This window comes from Vanessa tameamea, chromosome 6 (assembly GCF_037043105.1).
Source record: "Vanessa tameamea isolate UH-Manoa-2023 chromosome 6, ilVanTame1 primary haplotype, whole genome shotgun sequence".
Taxonomy (NCBI): Eukaryota; Metazoa; Arthropoda; class Insecta; order Lepidoptera; family Nymphalidae; genus Vanessa; species Vanessa tameamea.
This window is the reverse complement of record NC_087314.1, coordinates 2,242,935-2,265,277: the sequence shown is the minus strand read 5'-3', so window position 1 is coordinate 2,265,277 and position 22,343 is coordinate 2,242,935. Positions and strand designations below refer to the sequence as shown.

General features: G+C 33.5%; 1 protein-coding gene across 2 annotated transcripts in view; it reads left to right on the top strand.

The window, feature by feature from the left end:
* Nucleotides 1–22,343, top strand: part of LOC113393185 (vesicular glutamate transporter 1) — a 51,513-nt gene that overhangs the window by 22,182 nt on the left and 6,988 nt on the right. For both annotated transcript variants that reach the window (XM_026629934.2, XM_026629933.2), the window contains exons 2-3: nt 18,570–18,759; nt 21,740–21,858. In XM_026629934.2, the coding sequence (XP_026485719.1) occupies nt 18,570–18,759; nt 21,740–21,858 (309 nt within the window). The remainder of the gene's footprint in view (nt 1–18,569; nt 18,760–21,739; nt 21,859–22,343) is intronic.

Here is a 22,343-nt window from a genome sequence, read left to right as displayed (position 1 = left end):
GTTAGTGGGAGGGATCGAATCTTTTAGGTATGTAAAATATGCCCATGCCTTTTCTCAGGGTTCAAGCTAGCTTCATGCCAAATTATATCAAATTCGGTTTTGGTTCGGTCAGTAAAGCGTTACGGACAGACAGAGTTACTTTCGTATTTGTAATATCATATAAGTATTTATGTAAGTTGGTCGATTTTCGATCACAGGGGCCAACAATTATATTTATAAAAGGCCTTATTTGATTTAAATGACCCTAATAATAGTTCATTTTAATATAATATTTATTCATAACGTAAGCCGATTTTTGTCCCAGTGATTATGGGACGATAGCTGCACATACAAATTTGGTTACGGTCTCATTTTAAAAAGCTCCAGCCGTAGATGTGCAGAAAAATAAAGAGGATTCTTGATTGCAATTTAGTAATAAATTATTACGATTTAATAAAGAATTAATTTTAGAGAGCGAAAAAAGTTACTGGCCGGATAGAGAGTATGGCAGTACATAAAAAAAAAAAAATTAACGTAAAACGTGCGAACAGGCGTCGTCACCTTAGAATGAAATTAAATCAAAACAAAACTTGACATTCACAGGAGATAGCTGATGTAATAAGGAGTAACTTAGGCTACAACAACAACTTTTTTGTTAAATTCAAACGCGCACGAAGTCGCGGGCCCAGCTATTATTGAATATAAATTATTAAAAAAACAAAAACAAATGAAAACGAGTTACAAAGTAGTCACTGAAATTAAAGGTTTGAAATGTCATGAACACTAATGAAAATGACTGTAATGATCATGACTACAATGGCAGTGTATGACAGGTAAACGCAATATCAAGATTTATTATCGACACACCGCTCATACGGTCGAATATGATAAAAATAAGAATATTCAACTAACATAACTTTGGATTTAGAACTTTATCGAAAGCAAGTAAATTTCACTTTCAAATTTGTAATTAATCAAGTTTAATTAAACCACGCTGTTATTTTTATCTCCGTAGCTAATCGCGTCGATTATTGTACGAATGCCGACGAAACGCTGCGACAATGGACGTATTTGATATAATGTAAGTACTTATAAAACAGTTTAGTTGTGGTTTGCAGGTGTTAGGCAAACAAAACGTTTATACCAAATCTCATCAAAATCGGTTAAGTGGTTTGGTCCTGAAAGATCAACAGAGAGACAGAGTTAATTTCGCATATATAATACTAGCTGTTACCCGCGGCTTTGCTCGCGTAGAATATAAATATATTTATGTAAAACCTCTTTGTATACCATATTGGTGTGTATTTCAGCCCTTCGGGTAGAATATCCAGAAACACTTAAATACGTATCTACTCATTTTTAATCGGTAGCCCAAAAATTAAGTTTCATATTTTTAGTTTAAAAAATGATGAATTTTCAACCCTTATTTCACCCATTTTAGTTAGTTAATTTATAAGTGTACAACCTAAAATATAAGGTTTATGCTTCTAGTCCTAAAATTGACAATACTTTCAACAACTTACAACCCTTCATCCCCCTTTTCAACCCTTTACAGAACTTTTATCCAAATAAAAAAATAGCCTATGTCCTTTCTCAGGCTCTAGACTATTTGTGTACCAAATTTCATTTAAATCGGTCCAGTAGTTTTGGCGTGAAAGCGAGACAGACAGAAAACAGACAGAGTTACATTCGCATTTATAATATTAGTATGGAAGTATGGATTAGTTTAAAAATAGACAGCACTCAGGTATAATGTAGTTTTCTAACAGTGAAAAAATAGAAACTAACAAATTTTACCTTTTCATAATATTAGTATATATCTGTTCCTTTAATCTTTATATATCTTAATTAGTAAAGAGAAAACTAATGCTATTAAATAACAATGAATATTATAAACTTTGAAATAGTATGCGTAACACTATAGTTATACAAATACATTCATAATTTAATAGATTTACTATAACTAAATGGTTTTCTATTATAAATTATAACAGCTTTTATTATATATTATACAAAAAAAAAAAACAAGTTTTACCAGTTTATATTATTAGTATATATATTAAATATAATCTATATTACTTCTGGTTGAAGTAGTATATACTGTATGTGGACAAGTCTCTTTTGGTTGAAAGAATTGTTAACATCGATCCGTTAGTTTCAGAGCTTATGAAAATCAAATCAAAGTATTCTTTATTATAGTAGGCTTTTACAAGCACTTTTGAATCGTCATTTAACAAACTATATTAAGTGAAGCTACCATCTGCATCGGTTCGGAATGTAAATTCTACCGAGAATAACCTTCAAGAAATTCAGTAACTCTTTTTCAACATTTAAAAATACAAAGCAATGTTAGTTAAATACTCATAAAAACATGTTTTGAATTTCTTTTAAATCATCGTGATACAGTGTTGAATCAAATATAAAGCTACCGCCGGTTCGGAAAGTAAATTCTACCGAGAAGAGATGTCAAGAAATTCAGTAGTTACTCTTTTCCACCATTCCAATAATATGGGTATATCAATAAAGTTTATTTAAATTTATGTATGTATATACCCCAAAAAGGATGTGTATAACTTTACTTAATCAATTAGAAACAAACATTTTACATTTTAGTAATATAGATAGAATTGATAGATAGATTACTTATCACTGACAAATGGTCGTAAATACCTAATTTAACAGAGCACATTAAAATTTCGAAAGGATCCCAAAGTGGAAGCGAATTTCACAACAGCGTCTGCTATTTTACTTGGCTCGTTAAACATTATCAAGATGGCAGGAAACATTTAAGTGTAAAGATGTTAAGTATTTCAGAGATTTGTGCCTGTATAAAGTATGTCATATATTAAAACCTTAAGTCATATAGTATGTATAAATATCAGGGTTCGAAAAAATCCGATTTTTATAATAAATATCAAAAATCCGATTTTAAAGAGCCGAGATGGCCCAGTGGTTAGAACGCGTGCATCTTAACCAATGATTTCGGGTTCAAACTCAGGCAGGCACCACTGAACTTTCATGTGCTTAATTTGTGTTTATAATTCATCTCGTGCTTGGCGGTGAAGGAAAACATCGTGAGGAAACCTGCATGTGTCTAATTTCAACGAAATTCTGCCACATGTGTATTCCACCAACCCGCATTGGAGCAGCGTGGTGGAATATGCTCCAAAAATCTTCTCCTCAAAGGGAGAGAAGGCCTTTAGCTCAGCAGTGGGAAATTTACAGGCTGCTAATGCTAAAATACGATTTTTTTATATATGTATATCCGATATATATCTGATATATATCCAGCCTAAGAAAACGAAGCGAATTTCATTCTGTAAACACTTAAAAATGTGAAAGGAATTTGTAAAATAATACAAGTGTCGAAATACACCATTTTTTATTAAAAAAAAAGTCACAAAGGAAAGTGTCTATCTATTTGAAAAAGAAATTTTTAATGAACACTTAAAAAACCTTTTATTATAATACCTTTTATTATTATATCTTCATTTGTTTGTGAGATAAATCAAGTAATTTTCTTTTAATATTAATTTGTAATCGACTAATCATAAAAAGTAATCATTCATAGTCAGGCCTTAAGCATAGATCTATGAGTGTTGTTCAGAAGATAGGAAAAAATCAATTGAAATATATCATGATATATATCCGCGAACCCTGATAAATATAATTAATTTTACTGAGTGGTGGGGCTTTGTGCAAGCCTGTCTGGATGGTACCATACACTCATTAGATATTATACCGCCAAACAGCAATACTTAGTATTGTTGTGTTCCGGTTTGAAGATTGAGTGCGCCATTGTATCAGGCACAAGGGATATAACACCTTAGTTCCCAAGGATAGTGGCGCGTTGGCGATGTTAGGAATGGTTAATATTTGTAACAACGCCAATGTCTTTGATTTAAAATTAAAATGAATTGAGGCGGTTCACGAAAAATTCACGAACGGCCCGATGATTGCGGGTTCAAACCCACGTTAACCACCACGAAGCTTTTATGCACTCAGACGACAATACCTAAAGGAAATCATCTTTGGAAAACCGGGGGTATCGGTTTTTTATCAGCAGAGAGTCATTAATATTACATTTCTATTAAAGTTTTATTTTATAAATAGTTACGAGACAAACTGACCTAAATTTCTCGGTAATCGCATTAAAAACGTTACCTTAACCCTTATGCCGTGTTCAAACCAAACGTATAGTCAGCCGCCGAATGTGAGCAGGCTCACTGTGAGCCCCAATGTAAACGTTCACAATATGCTGACAATACGCTGTAGCCTACAATACTATAGCTATATTAATAGGCCGCCGAATGTCAGCGTCTACGCATAGCGTAAAAACGTATTGTCGGTTAGATGTGTAGAAAAAGTGAATATGTTTGGAAATACAATAAACTTCGTAACGCTCGCTCACTTTCGGCGGCTGACAGTCAGTTTGGTGTGACCGCAGCCTTACGCTACGGACACACGTGGTAGTCCTTATAATAGTTGTAATTAAACTCTTCAAAAATATTAAACGTGACTAGTAATTAAACTGTTTTTACAAGTAAAGCCTTTAGTATTCTATTCGTAAATAAAAAAATGGAACCATAAAAAACTGGCACAAGGGATATTAGTTGAAATGGCCCGAAGGTGATCGCTGTATTCCCAAGGTATGGTATCACCTTGTCATTCGTTTCATTATATCGCTTGCCACACGAACTTTTTGTAACTCTTTTTTTTAAAATAACAATTTTTTAAACGTTTGATAACTTATAGTAAAATAAATTTGGAAGACCGTAGTTTCTCACTCCGTCAGCCCCGACGCCCATGTACCTTTCTGAAAATTTCCATTACGTGAACGAAAACTATATACTGTGTACATGCGCATAAATATAGTCAAGTAGTAAATATCAGTTGTTTCGTTAAATTGATATGAAACTATGTATATGTAGCAGCCAACTGGTTAAATTAGCCATCCAATTAAACGTTTAGCCACTTTACTAAACGGTGCTGTTCAAACAGGGGCCAGCGGCATATTCCGTTCACTCGAGTGTTGTCTCATGTTTTCATGTAAATAAAAATATTTATATGATGAATTCGCTGAGTGTCATTCAGGCCGGTGCTTGAACAGTACCTTTTAATAAAGTGGCTATGCGTTTAATTGGATGGCTAATTAAGCCAGTTGCCTGCGACACATACCTATAACATAATCAAAATGATAATAATACTAGTTTAAGATACGAACTAACGGATATTTAACCTTTTCCATCATTAGATTGACGAAGTGGTCATCAGTGTTTGAATTTATTTCTTCAACTAATTTTACTTATTTATTTACAGCCTTGACAAGAAAACATCGTATTTAACACTTCACGAAAGTAAACCAATATATTTAACATTACATTATAATTTAATTCGTGGAAAAAGTACGGAGTTTCTTTCCGGTTCTTAGCAAAATCTAATTTGCGCACCGCTAGTAGCTTATTTGATAATAATCCTGTTAAATTACGATGCAAAAATGCTCGTAAAAGTATATTTTGCTTGGAACCAACAAATTTTCATAATCAAACAAAGTTTTAAAGAAAACAATGTAGGTAAGAACCTACATTGTTTTCTTTAAAACGGTTTCAAATTTGATATTTATATGCACTTAAATAATATTGTATCAGTGCTATTGCCCCTTATTTACATTATAAGGGAAAAGGCAGTTCGTGTATTCCTGACAAATGTATATACATTTCAACAAAATTTGCTTCTCAAAGAAAAATGTTAATATATTGAAATAAATTTGAAAATCTATCTTTACGTCGAAATTTTTTGTCAATTTTTATGGAGATTATTTAAAAGCGTTTCTAAGAGCCAACATACAAAAGCCGAGATGGCGCAGTGGTTAGAACGCGTGCATCTTAATCGATGATTGCAGGTTCAGACCCAAGCAAGCACCACTGAATTTTCATGTGCTTAATTTGTGTTTTTAACTCGGCGGTGAAGGAAAACAACGTGAGGAAACCTGCATGTGTCTAATTTCAATGAAATTCTGCCACATGTGTATCCACCGCTCCCCATTGCGTGGTGGAATATGCTCCAAACCTTCTCCTAAAAGGTGAAGAGGCCTTAGCACAGCAGTGGGAAATTTACAGGTTGTTTATGTAATGTATGTATGTATGTAACATACAAAAAAGTAGATATCTAATTATACGATCGAATTTAAATACCTTATATGATAGTTTTCTCTTCCGAAAATCGTTACGTTTTTACAAACTTCTAGTTTTTGTATTGAATGATTTCATTATGTACTTATAAAAAATATATATATCTACAAACTCGCTTTAATTATACTTAGTGTAATGTATGACAAACAAACCAAATTATTGACGACCTCCGTGGTCGAGTAGTGTGTACACCGGTTATCATGGGTACGCCACTCCGAGGTCCCGGGTCCGATTCCCGGCCGAGTCGATGTAGGAAAAGTTCATTAGTTTTCTATGTTATCTTGGGTCTGGGTGTTGGCGGTACCGTCGTTACTTCTGATTTTCCATAACACAAGCGGTTTAGCTACTTACATTGGGATCAGAGTAATTTATGTGATGTTGTCCAATATTTATTTATTTATTTATTGAAGTACGAGTTCCACTATAACATGTTAATTGTCCACAATTTTTATGCTTCTATAGATAAAATAGCCTTTTATTTGCGGGGCGTTACGGTATTGTTTATTTGCGCATACTACCATGAAGTCACTATCGATATCAGCTCCGACTAGAAATTTTAATTCTAAATCGATATTCTATACTAATATTATAAAGAGGAAAACTTTGTTTGTTTGGTTGTAATGAATAGGCTCAAAAACAACTGGATCAATTTAAACAAATCTTTCAGCATTCGAAAGCTACATTATCCACGAGTAGGTAACATAGGCTAAATTTTATTTTGGAAAAAATAGGGTTCCGTAAGATATTTGGGTTTTTCGAAAAATTCAAACAAAAAAGTTACTTATTTTGCGTACGCTGCCTAAACTATAAAAGATAGAACCATAAAATGTTCAAATTAATTGTAGATCTTATAAATATCTACAGAAAAGTCCGCGACGTATAGTGATACCTATCTATGTCGAGTGAGGCACAACAACCATTTTTTTAATTAAAAATCTTGAATTTTTTTTGGACTACATTTAAACGCATTTATTTTACTCATGCTATTAATCCTTATCAAAATAATTTCTCCCAGGAATGAAACAGTCAACGAAATACAAAAATTTAATTATGCAGAAAGTACCGGGTGAAGTTAAGTGCTATAAATCCATAGACACCGTCACTAACATCGAGTACGCAGTGCACTACCCCCCGGAATTTTTAAATTATCTCAACCCCGCTGGGCTATAACCTTATGAACTGTCGTTAAAACTTGGCACGCCGATAATGCTTCTCAGAAATTTAAGCCCCCCAACATGTGTAATACAACACGAGACTTCTTATAAAGGAGCTAAAAGATAATTTAATAGTAGCGAAGATTATTATCACCGGCCCTGCAGTTGGTGAATTAGCTCATATACAAAGAATACCTATGATTCCTACTGATTTGCCTATACCCTTCAAAAGGCTACAATTTCCAGTAAAAATTTCTTTCGCACTAACGATAAAAAAATCCCAGGGCCAAACATTCAAATTAGGAATTGATTTACGAAAAGAATGTTTTACGCATGGGCAACTTTACGTTGTCCTATCACGGGTCGGATCAGTATATTTTGTTACCTGAAAATAATTTAACGTCAAATGTTGTTTATAGAGAAGCTCTACAATAATCGCTTTAGTTATCTATCCTAAAACAACGGGTTGCAATCCGGCACTGCCGGCAGAAGTGAAAACTTAGTATTAATTACATTTAAATATTTTCATCATTAACAACTTTAACACCCACATAAAGACAATCTATGCAGCTTGCGGATAATGACTGCGTCGTCGATGTTAGTGTCGGTGTCTGTGAATTGACCTGGGAATCATTTTGCTGACCGTGTCTTTCCGGGGTAAGCTTTTTGCAGCGGTAACCGATATCCACGCGGGCGACCGCTATTAAACATATAAAAATATAATAAGCTTTGAATTTTCAAAAAATATTCAATGTACATCTACAGATTCGGTCGATTTACTCCTTAACTCTATTTATAGAAAAAAGTTGTCGGTAAATAAGTTTACAAAATCAAAAATCAAGTCATAATATAACTATTTACATCACATCCGTGATCTGTATAGTGTTATAAACTTTTCATAATTTTCGCAAAGTTTAAAAAATTCATCTTCTTCTATTTATTTAAAAAAAAAATGATTTTGTAGCTTTATGGGTTACTTTGATTTCCGTTTGAGATACGCAATCCTGTCACTAATCCGAAATCTACGTGGACGAAGTCGCGGGCAGAAGCTAGTTTATTATATAGGAGGGCGGAATAGGCCACTTGGTGATACATGGTCATAACTCATAGACGTTGGCTCTGTAAGAAATATTAACCACTCCTTACATCGCCAATGCGCCACCAACCTTGGAACTAAGATGTAATGTCCCTTGTGCATATAGTTACACTGGCTCAGTCACCCTTCAAACTGGAACATAACAATACTAAGTATGGCTGTTTGACGTTAGAATATCTGATGACTGGGTAGTAGCTACCCAGACGGGCTTGCACAAAGCCATACCAGTAAGTATGATTGTACTCTCAGCAATATTTTATATAAATGCATAGTTTGAAATTAATACGATAATTAAAAGATCTATTTATACACTGATATTGTTATTTACATAGAAGTGGAGCTAATAACCGTATTATTACTAAATGCTATTCGTCTGTAATTAAATTTTACATCAAATATATAATATCGTATAAATAATTAAAAAATATCAAAATCAAATATCTTATGAATAGTTCAGCCTTTTAGGCACCAATGCGCGATGAATTCTAAATTTAAAATTATATTGTTTGTAACTTTCCAAAACTTAAATAATAAAAGAAAATTATTAATGAATTAGCTGTGCGCGCGACTTCGTGCGCGTTTGTATTTAACAAGAAAGTTATTGTTGTAGCAAAAAAAAATATTTTATAAATAATTCTTAAATAAAAGTAGCCTAAGTTATTACAGTCCTTATAACATCAGCTATCGGCCTGTGAAAGTCAAGTCAAAATCGGTCCAACCATTCTAGAGATTAGCCGGAACAAACAGACGGACAGACAAAAATTTTAATTATGTTATTTTGGTATATGTACCGTGTATAAATACATATGCATTTAGTAAAAAGCGGTTATTTAATTATTACAAATAGACACGTCAATTTTATTATATGTATATAGATTGAACGAATTGGAGATGGGCGCTGTTATAAGAAAAATAACTACTTACATCGGTAAACACCGTTTCCTTTGTGATTAATTACACCGGCTCACCATTCAAACCGCAATACAATTGACTGTTGGCTGTAGAAGCCCCATTGAAATGAATTTCATCCGGTTCAATATCCTTATATTACTTTGGAAATTTACTTTGGGACGCGGTTCTTTTACGCAGCTCAGGTACAACAGTAGAGCGAACTGGCAGAAATCTTCACGTAAGGAAAAGCGTTATAATTTTACCTTTTCTTCTCTTTCTGTTGTATACGATTTTAAATAAAATTATTTAAATTTATATTTTGTTATTGTTTTTTAATTTAATAGCGAAAACAACTTCGTAGCGACCAGATGTCAAACGACACATCTCACTTGACAGGCCTGCAAAAAGTCCTACCGCTAAGTTAATCCAATTAAAATAATGAATATATGTATAATATAAAAAAAAAACTTCCGCATGTTGTAGAGAATAGATGGCAAATTGTTAAATATGTGCGTGACATGTTTATTACAAGCGTCCGTACTTAATAGCCCAGTTCATCGTCTACCGGAGACCTTTGTCGACTATTAGGTTCTTATTTACATAATAGAGTGGATGAATATCCGTTTGTATGAGCCTATTATCTAAGTAATGGACGTTTAATATATATTATTCGTACAAATAGACGCTATGTCCGTGTCATTTTCTCAGATTTCAATCTAATTAATTGCAGTCGTTGCAATATTTCTAGGTTATTGTTGGGAATTATTAACAAAGCTTAGTTTCTTGTCAGTATTTTTTTTCAAGGGAGATAAAATGCAATGCAATATTAGATAAAGGAATTTTGCAAGAAAAATACAGCTATGCTGACGATACCTGTAACAGTGCGACCACATCTACGTGAAAATGTCGGAGACTGTTCCCAATAACGCTATAACATAATTGAAATTGCTATAAAATAGAAACAGCACCAAAAAAAATATGTATTTTTTTTTAATTAAACCAATTTGTAAAACAAATTTCAAAAAAATGTTCAGCATTATCGCAAAACTGAAAGCAAGCAATTAAAGTTGATACTGTTATTATCTGGGGAATTTGTAATCAACGCCAGTGGATAAGTGCCATGATAGATCACATCGCTAAACATCCGTATGCGAATGATTTATTCAGGAGATTGATGTTTGACTATATTATATTACAAAATCATACGTTAGGTCTTTCCACGAGTCGAACTCGTGGGGAACAAAATAATCGCACCTCATTGGTCAATGCACTCGGCTAGATATAAGCGAAGACGAATTCTGAAAAAATCATCTATTGAATGTCACGCGTATTAAACAATGAGCTTTCAATGGCAATTTCCTTTGGTAGCTCGTTTCGTGGAATTGACTTTAGTTTCAATATTCTGGGTAAGAAAAGCCGACACTTATTACCGTTTCTTTGCTTATAATAGTGTTAATATTATGTTTTTATATTACATTGTTAAATACGAGAGAATATAATTGACGATATCTTTATGCAGAGCAATCAGCGACCATTCACTATCGGAACTAGTCCACTGCACAGCATTGAAGTGTACAGGTTTGTGCGCAAACATAGGTTCATTGTTTATTTCCTAACTCTAATTTTGAGATATAAGGTGCAAGACCCGGCTTTACGTGAAATGAAATACGGCTTCATATCTCCGGGCTGCTAATAAGAATTTATTGACAGAAAAATCCAATAACAATTGTTGGCTCGACCTGCTATTATAACCAAAGACGTCGGGACTGCAGCCATATAGCCTTGGTTAGACCATCATAATAGCCATTTCAGCAATAAAACGTGTATTGATCCTTCGAAGATAATTCCATATAAACAATAAATTAATGAGCCGAGACGACTCGTTAGAACGCGTGTATTTTTACTGATGATTGCGGGTTCAAGCCCAGACAAGCACCACTGAATTTTCATGTGCTTGATTTTTGTTTGAAATTCATTCCGTGCTTAGTGAAAGAAAACATCGTAAGTTACCCTACTGGATAGTAGGGTAGCTTATTCAACCAACACGCGCTGGAGCATTGTGGTGGAATAGGCTTCAAAACCTCCTCAAAAAGGGAGAAGAGGTCTTAGCCCAGAATTGGGACATTTACAGGCTGTTACTATATACATATAGTCCATCATAATATATTCAAAGAGACAGTTTGAATACCCCTTGTTAGAATTAAACTAGAGTCCGCCACGTAGCACAGGTAAGATAAGATTACTGAAACATTGGAGACTGTAGGCGTTGATTGGAACGTCTATTGATATTCAGACACGTCTTGAATATACGTTGAAATACTATTAAGATGAGGGATAGAGTTCTAACTAAACTGATATAATAGCTAGGCCATTTTGTTCGGCGATTTTAATAAACAGTACCTTCTTCGTACGCGTAGAATATCGACTCAGTGTTATTGCCTCTTATTTACATTGACAGGAAAAAAGTGTGTTCCTAATAAAAGTATATCTTTTAGAAAAAAAATTGCTTTTCAAAGACAAATGTTAATAAATTTAAAAATCTATTGTATTACAATAAATTTAAAAACCTATCTTCAAGTCGAATTGTTTTTAGAATTTTTATGGAGGTTATTTAAAAGCGCTTTAATGCATTTTGCATATTAGATAGCTAATTATGGTACAGCGTTTAAATAAATGTTACGATAGATTTTTTCTTTAACTCTAAAATTCAAAATGTATATATAAATACTAGGTGCGCAGGTACTAGAAGAAGAAAAGAATAATACACAAATCGTCACAATACAGCCTAATGTTGACGAGGTCCTATTGAACGGTTTCTGCTAAAGAATATAATCAGAACGTAGTCAAGTACAACGGCGTAAAGTATGCGACACACGCTCGCAGACCGATGAGGCTGCGATCCGTCATGCGACACGACCGAGAAAATATAAAGCGTATAGCTAACGGATTTACATGATTCCAAGTTATGAGAGTGAAACATGAAACTTCACATCTATCCAGGTCCAGGATGTTCCTGAAAAAAACTAAATAACTTTTGCTGATTTTGATTCCAATTCTCATTATGTTTAGTTACACAGTCCAGCCACTAGATCAACGAGGTTGTACTTATATTTAGTACTAGCTGTCGCCTGCAGCTTCGCTTGTATTTTAGGGGGTTAGACGTCAGGTATTATCGATAAAAAATAGCCTATGTCCTACCTTGGAGTTTAAGCTTGCTTCACACCAAATTTCATTAAACTCGGCTCAGTGGTTTAGCTGTTTCTGGACAAAGATAGAGTTAATTTCTTCTTCATTTATAATATTAAGTATAAATTATACAAAGCTGAATTGTTTGTTTGCGTTAGACAGGACGTTTATTTAAAAAGGTTACAATCCATGTTACGATCGACGGAGCTTGAGCAGTAACATTTAACCTAGGTAAGGCCATACAAAGGCGGCTTTAATCTTTTCTAGGCTGTATTTGTAAAAACATAACTTTAAAAAATATAGGATATTGTAAAAATAGATAGTAAACGAATATTTCTTATAGTAAATAATGTGAAGGAAAAAGTAAAGAGTGCCCAAATAATATCTCTGTATTGTCATAACTGTAGATTTCTCTCTATTATTACGTGAGCAGAATAAATTCATTTTCGACAACTACTGGCGTTCTCCTTCAAGCCCACAACATACACATATAGGCCAGTGTTCATATTTCCGCTGCTGCACGTGCTGCGTATTTCATAGTACACATACGAATGTATATTTATATCTTTCCGCTGGTCGAAATAAACGAACAAAAAAATGTTACCAGAAAAAATTGGTACATATGCCATTTAAATAAATCATGAGTGGAGTTGGATGGGATAAAATATTTGGGTCTCATCAGGAGACTACGGATTCAAATATGGATTTTGTAATTCATTTGTGTATTTTAGGGTTCCGTACCCACTAAGACTACGCTGTCCGGCCGTTCGTCTGTCTCATGACCCGTGATAGTTAAACACTTGAAATTTTCATAGATGATGTACTTATGTTGCCGCTATATAAACAAAAATACTAAAAAACAGAATAAAATAAATATTTAAGGGGGCTCCCATACGACAGACATGTTTTTTTTGCCGTTTTTATCGATAATGGTATGGAACCATTCGTACGCTAGTTCTACTCACACTTGGCCGTTTTTTTATAGTATTGGTCAGAAGAACGGACACATAAGCCACCTGACGGTAAGTGGGCACGATAAACATAGACACTAGGTTCTTTTCGGCAATAACTTGTTTCGTATGATTATAATATTTTATTTCGGTTTCATTCAAAAATTACAATTTATATTGATATGCAACTTTCATTTTTAGATATACATAGATATATTTTAGGTCGGTTTATAAACGTCAATATCTCATTGATTACTAATGTATAAAAATATAATTTTACTCGTACAAAGACTCGCAGGTAGTGGTTGATAAAATCGTAGGAGTTACTATTCTTTGATTTTCACACACTTTATATAAATTAAATTCTACGAGTATATTGATTGTTCCTAAACTTGTATGATTTATTAACAATAATATAAAATAGTAACACAAAACCAACTCAACTTTATTTGCTTTCAATTAAAATGACACGAAAACCTCAAACAAAAAAAAAACTTTCAAATCGGTTCATAAACGATGGGATGTTGAAAAGACTGAATCGATATTATAAGTATAAAGTTAATTTAACCCGAGCGCAACCACAAGACATTGGTAGTTTATAATATGTTGCCACATAAAAATTATGAGAGCGTAGCGTATAAGATAGCCATGAGACCGATTGTAATTAGTGTTAAAGTTTTTATCAATTAAATATATACTCTATGCCATACTGATATGGATTTCTATTGATAGATTATTGTAATTGAGTTTCAAATCCGTTGAAAATTCACATTTTCTACGCTTTTCCCGGTTCCGTTGTTTCATACACATTCTATTGTAAATTTCTACAACGTTTTTAATTTTATATTTCCCTTGAAAATTTTTTAACGAAATATGTAATTGAAAATTATATATTAGCGATCGATGTTGGTTTCGCTCGAAAAGATTTTTTTTTTATATATCTTGTACCGAAGAAAAATACGTACTAATACTACGATACAAGCCGAAAGATGGAACTCCACTGTCTTAGTACGACGTCGTCGTTAGGAATTTAAACTACAGGGACAGACAGTTCCCAAGATTGGTGGCGCTTTGACGACGTAAGGAATGGTTAATATTTCTTACAGCCCCTTGTCTATGGACGGTGGTGATCACTTACCATTCGAAGGCCCATTTGCTCGTCCTCCTATTAATATCATTAAAAAAAATGTTCGAAATTATCATCCACGTTTATTTCAACCATTTTGTAACCATTTCTAGTCCATAAAAGACCCAAGTTAAAAGTGACCTAACGTTAAAATTAATAAGTAACGTATATGTATCACGTAACTGATCACTTTTTTAAATAATACACATTTCAAAACAATACCTATAGTAAAAGATTAATAAATAATATGTAATTCATTAATTAAAGTCAGAAAGACACACTTGATTAAGGTAATAATCGCCATTTGCTAATCCTTAGGGTCAACACAGTGTAACTGCATGACAGATAACCTCTTTGGAAATGATTTTGCTGACGTAATTTCCCGCCATAATATTCGTGGCAAAGGCGCTTCGTTGCTCAATCAAAGGATGTGTTTAACTAACACTCTATAGCTAGCCACTGTCAGAGTGTGTTTGGAATGCTATATAGCATGGAATATTTCCTCATGGAAGTTCCAGACTAAAAGCATTAGCATTAGCAGCCTGTAAATTTCCCACTGCTGGGCTAAAGGCCTCCTCTCCCTTTGAGGAGAAGGTTTGGAGCATATTCCACCACGCTGCTCCAATGCGGGTTGGCGGAATACACATGTGGCAGAATTTCGTTGAAATTAGACACATGCAGGTTTCCTCACGATGTTTTCCTTCACCGCCGAGCACGAGATGAATTATAAACACAAATTAAGCACATGAAAATTCAGTGGTGCCTGCCTGGGTTTGAACCCGAAATCATCGGTTAAGATGCACGCGTTCTAACCACTGGGCCATCTCTGCTCACAGACTAAAAGCACATTGACTATACCTCCATTTGGACGTATGCGCCGCTATTCCTCCCGTTCGTGACCAATAATGTACCGCCTCAACGCCAGAGCATAAGCTGAGACAAAACTCACCAAAAATGGACGCGGTTTTGTCCATTCATTACAAATGGCGTGGCCCACGTTTTTGACATTGACAGTCGGCCGCGAATCCACTTCGATTGTATGAATTCCAAGCTGGACGATATATGTTGTTCTTTATTTTATTTATTATGTAATAGGTATGGGTCACCTGATGTTAAGTGGTCACCACTAATGGTAATTTTCATTCGTATTTAATTTTGTATTCGCTTTAGTTGCTTTACTTTAATTTTCGGTGCAATCCATCTGCGTTTTCATAATCTTAGCTATTATGATCAGAATAACATTTTTTATTACTAATAAAAATTTATTATAACACGAATAACAATATTAAAGGTATATATTATCGTTTCAAAAGTAATTGTATGCAGACACTACATTCGAAACCTTCAAGAAATAATTAGACACGCAGTCAATTTTAACTCTCCCAAATGATTTTTGAGGGTCGCAATAGTTACTTTATTTCACCCTGAGTTCATTGTTACAAATAATGGTTTTTTTTTCTTTATTATTTATTATATCAAAACGTATATTATATGCACTCCAAATTTAAAAATAGTCTAAAATGAAAGCTTTGAATTGATTATATCAATTCTCTATTGACTAAGCTTACCTTAAACTGTTTTTTGCGCGCGACTCTGTTCGGTTTTAATAATACCTATGTCTTCAATCCATGGCTCTTAATATATCTTCAGGCAAATAATTACGTCAAACCGTTGTTACATTTCTGCATGAAAGGACAAACCAACGAACACACTTTCGCAAATATAATAAAAGGTTTGAAAATGGAAGAGAAGATCAAAGATAGTTCAGCGAATGAACAGACGAAGATAGAAAAACTTTCACTAAACACATGCACAGCATTACACACCTACCAGCTGTTATCATCTATATGTCTAGATAGACTTAGAGCTGAAAATGCATCGATAAGTACACGCACACTAGTAAAGATGGAGGCATTTGGCGAGTGTCGAGCGTAGCTGTCACGCACACCAAGATAATAATGGCTCGTTTGTTTTAGTTTTATTGTAGTGCGACACTCTCACTTGATACTTGTATAAATAATCTAGGAAATAAGAATAAATTATATAGTGATTAGTCTATATCAATAAAACTAATATTTATTTATATTATCATGTTATAAACCAATCGATTTATTGGGGATAAAACGGATACATAAAATAACGAAAGATAACTAAGTACATATGTATTTATAAAAAACTTTTTTGGTTGGTGGACTAGCAATAGGCCACCTGATGGTAAGTGGTCATCACAGCCCATACATTAGTGCTGTAAGAAATTTGAATCATTCCTTACGCCGCCAATGCCACTAAACTTGAGAACTACGGTATTATGTCCCGTGTGTCTATAGTTACACCGGCTCACTCATCCTTCAGACCGGAACACATGAATAGTAAATATTGCAGCTTGGCGGTAGAATATATGCTGAGCGGAGATTAACTAACCCTACTTATAGTCTAATTCAATCGAAGTAGGAAAGTAAAAACGCAAACCTTAGATGTATTTCATGCGATTTGTTATAAACTCAGCTATATTGTGCACTACTATAGTTTGTGATTAATATATCTTTATTTATAATACAACACTATTACACTTCAAAAATTATATCCACTTTAATTTTACTTCCATAATTCCGATAACAGTTTCGTCGATGTTTAAAACATTTTTTCGAAAATCCATAGTGAAAATCATAGATTAAACAAGCTCTCGACCAATGATATCGCGTCAAATTGCTGTCAAAAGTTGTTTATTGTGGTATAGTATACCCAGACGGACTAGCACATGGCCCTACCAAGTGCATATCCCTTAAATAAAAAGCAGACACGTACAATCAAACATAAGCCGAAATAGAATAAAGGTTATTTGTTAATAATTATAAGTTTGTTTACAATTACCAGTATTATAACTAAGTCCATATTAAAATATATATTGTTGAAATGATAATGAATCAATTATGACTTCAAGGCATTTTTAATAAGAGCCTATTTCTATATCATATATTATTATGATTGCGTTTAGGTACTTTTTCTTGAGCTTATTAACTTTGACATTTTTAAATATTCACTGTGTTATTTATGTAACGTGGTAATTTCGCGGAACGTTCGCTTTTACCTTCGAGAGCGACCCGCCTTGTTCAAACTTCGGGAGGCCTTGATGTTAAAAAAGAAAATAGTCCACCAGGTGAAATAAATTTACTGCAACAATATACTTCTCCGTTATAATAAATTACATTACTCCTAAGGGATAGCTGAAAATGTCAACGTTAGCGAAAATTCACTCCCTACGTACAACGTATACAATATACGGAATAAGTTAATTTTAATGTGATTTCTTGCAAGGCAACTGGGTCACGTGACCCTTTTAACGGGTCAGAGAAAATCTCATAAGATACGAAGCATTCTTTTTTCGAATGAAAATTCTTTTACAGACCGTACCTTAGTTGCATATCAAAAATCACTCATTACCTTTTTTTTTTTTTTTTTGATAAATATATTATTTTTAACTATTTATCCGTCCCGGGTTCACACGGGAACAATAAGGGTCTATATACAATTTTTAGTTTGAAGAACGATCATAAAAAGAATAATAATTTTTTTTTTTTCCAGATAGGTACGTTAAAATTATTGGCTATTTTCTACTATGATATACAAATCTTATATCGGTTATATTTTTCTTGAATAGCTCTGTTTATTGATGAAAACCGCATTAAAATCCGTTGCGTAGTTTAAAAGATCTAAAGGTACAGACAGCGGGAAGCGACTTTATCTTATACTATGTAGATATTCGTCAAACGAACGAAATCATGCAAATGGGCTACAATACTGGTGAAGGTCATTACCCTGTAATATCTGTATATATTCGACGATTCGCATGTTTTTAAAAACCTTATGTAGAAATGTTATTTAAATTTTAAATAATGCTTTAAATACACTATAAAAACTATCTTACCAAACGAACATTTTATATAACACAAAGCTTTCAACTTCTGCATCCTCAAAATTATTCTTATGATGTTTCAGAGAACGAATACAAGAACCCAGAAAACACAAGACATCATGGCGGTTTTGGGAGCAACGAAGATTGGTGGTCGCTCTGCTGGCTTTCTTCGGCTTCTTCAACGTATACGCCCTGAGAGTAAACTTATCCGTCGCCGTGGTGGCGATGACAGAACCCATGGAAGTCGCACTGGAAAATGGAACCATTGTTTATGTACGTAAAGTTGATTCTTCCCGGCGTTAGTGGGTGTTGCGATGTGGTGATGGTCCAGGCTGTTCAAATTTCTGGGGGCGCCAAGGTCTGATGTCTCCGACTCCCGAGATCATACCCTCAGTACTGTGACCTACATATAGTAGAATTACAGCCCAAAGTTAGGACATTGAACACTTAAGGTCGTAGGACTAATCTGTCTTCGGCGGTGTTGTGTTTCCGTCTCGACTAATTATAGAAGTTAGAAAAGGCTGCGTGATACCACATACTCATAACTTTTGCCACATTAGAAAATAAACAATAATGACACTTAATTTAAATAATTAATAAAAATCTAAGATTCCACAACACAGGTTTAAAACCAAAAACGGACAGAGTAACCGAAACTTAGCTTGCCACTACTAGCAGAGGACTGCATAGCCGATTCACACGAGTCGATTTTATTTGAATATCTCGCTTATTTTAAATCGATTAGAATTTTTCAAACAAATTGAAACAATAAAAGTTTATTCTATGTAACTTTGCCATCTTAAAAGAAATCGATTAAATATGTCTCTTATTTTTATGAATAATGTTCAAACAAAAGAAAAACAAAGCAAACTCTTGTAGCAATGAGATAATTTAACGATGGATGGATAAAAATTAAAATAGTTTTCGGTTAAGCAGATAATCGACTAAATTATTATTATTTTATATTCGAAAAATTCTCGTCACTCATAATGCGTTTCCTACTTCGACAAACGACGAATTGTCTGTCGTACGAAATGTGTTATTTTTATACAGTGTAATCCTGTTTATTAACAAAATTGAAACTGTTAAAGAGCACATGTAAAAATTAATCAAATTGTAAATAAAAAACAATATCTGGCTGCTTTGAATGCAGTGTTGCTATAATAGAAAATTAATATATTTTCCCAACCACAAGTTTTAACTAACATTGTATGTCAAATTCTGCAAAATGTGGTATTATATATGCTTACTTCCTTATTTCTTTGGGATAGTAATTGTAGATGTGATATTATAATTCAATTAATCGAAATAAAACCGCAGTAAAGTGTACCTTCGTTACATCAAAACCCAGAAAATTTAATTAAAGTACTTAAATATAAAATTCAACTTGTTATTCTTATAGGTAAAAATTCTGTTCAGCAAAATTCTTCATGATGTCATAAAGTTTTACGAACTTTGAAGATTTCGTCCCGGACAGACATAAATACATATTAAATGTATTAAAAAATCCCGCAATCGCCTTACGCGGTTTGAAATTAAACTCTATACTTCAGTGCTAAGGGTCACACCACACTTTAGATACTCGTAATCAAATAACCGGTTCCGTCGGATTAAAAACGGAAAGCTCTAAATCGTTGGCATAAAGTCGAAAATTACATGATGTCTAATCGATTTTATATAAGTAACTATTAGAGGGATTATTACTCGTAAAACGATCCGTCGTAATCTTACACATCTATTTTATTAGGTTCGTTTCATAAATGCAGTATTATCTTTGCTATAAATGAAATATATGTTTATTTATTACATGCGAGATAAAAATATAATTATAAAAGTTGTCATGTACGTCTCTTTCTATTTTTTGTTTAACGTTCGTTCTCTATTTTGTACCGTTGAGTTCAGTTTTACCAATACATCCATTGCCATTCATACAGGAGAGGTCCGTGATATTTCAGATCGAATAGTTTGCGGTTAATTGTTAACGGTTACATACATTACATTTACATTAGCAGCCTGTAAATTTCCCACTGCTGGGCTAAGGCCTCCTCTCCCTTTGAGGAGAAGGTTTGGAGCATGCGGGTTGGCGGAATACACATGTGGCAGAATTTCGTTGAAATTAGACACATGCAGGTTTCCTCACGATGTTTTCCTTCAATGCCGAGCATGAGATGAATTTTAAACACAAATTAAGCACATGAAAATTCAGTGGTGCCTGCCTGGGCTTGGACTCGAAATCATCGGTTAAGATGCACGCGTTCTATCCACTGGGCCATCTCGGCTCTTTAAGTGCTATAGTCTATGGGCTTAGGTGATTTTATTTGGTGGTGACCGAATGTTTGTAATTTACAACTGAATTTTCATATACGACCTTCTTACTAGCAGTATCGTAAGAAAGATAAAGTTCCAAGCTGACCTTTAAACATCAACAATAATATTTTCGCCTAAAATGTTTTTAAGTTTTATTTGTTCCTATTAATTTTTTCTCTTTTTATTTTTGTTCTGTTTTATTGGAAGATATTTTTTTTCTTTGCTCTATGAATTTCTAATTTCATTTTACAACGAAACATTTTCTTTTTTCAAAGTCAATATCTTTATTTAATATAAAGGTATCACTTACATATTCAATGTTAATATAACTTCCACGTACATTACCCAATAAAGTTTAAAAAAAAAATATATATATATATATATATATAATTCAATAAGACACCCAAGCATATTTATCTATCCTATTTTCTATTTATTCCAATGTTTTATTTCGGAAATTTAAATGAATTATATTATTGTGTAAATAATACCCGACAACCAACCCCTAAAACTTTATTTCTTGTTTTACAATAGTTGGTAATATTACAACGAAAATAAATAAATTCAAAAATCATTTTTATTAACAAGATTATCTTAGATTATGTTAATAATATATATTTTAAAATATTTCTAAATTAACAGTGTAACCCCGGCTTGGGTAAAGGTCTCCTCCAAAGATGTCCAATTTTATATTATACAATATTCAAACTTCTTAAAATTGATTTATGATTAAGATTTGATGTTTACGTAGCTGACCCAATTTATAGACAAGCCGTAATTACCTATATTTGAATGTGCATTCTATAAGTAAGTGCATGAAATTGTAATTGTTATTTTTGTTGGCAATAATATGGCAACAATATCGATGATGGGTTTTTCATCATCAAAAGGGTCCGATTAACCCACGTGTCTCGTAAACCATTAGCTGATGATGACGATGTTACAGGTTCCTGAATTCGACTGGTCGTATCAAACAAAAGGGCTCGTGTTGAGTTCATTCTTCTATGGCTACATCATCACTCAGCTACCCGGCGGCTGGCTGGCTGCTAAAATAGGAGGTAACAGGTTCGTTCCTTTTTATAGCACAACAAATAAATTATACATGCTCTGTTTTGACGTTGTACTTTACCGTAGGTAAATCACAAATATAAATATAATTCAACACACGCATACGCGCAGATACGTAAACGCATGTACGCACGCACGCACGCACACACTTACACGTATAGAGTAGTCTTAAAACGAGCGAAAATAAATTCAAATTAAAGTTGTCAAAATTACTGAATATGAAATGACTTAGTGAAGGAGGCCAGTTAAAAATGATATAGATATGATCTTAGTCAAACATAATCAATCGTAATCCCTCATATCGTATTTCATTAGTAATACAGATACATTGTCAGAGCCCGTCACGGCTACAAAGCGTACCATTGAAAATCAGCGTTGGGTTATGGAACTTGGAGGCTGATATTTGCGATACGATTGCTGCAATTGTTTTTAATTTTTTTTTCTTTTTTTTTTTTGCTTAGATTGAGTAATGTATACTTTGT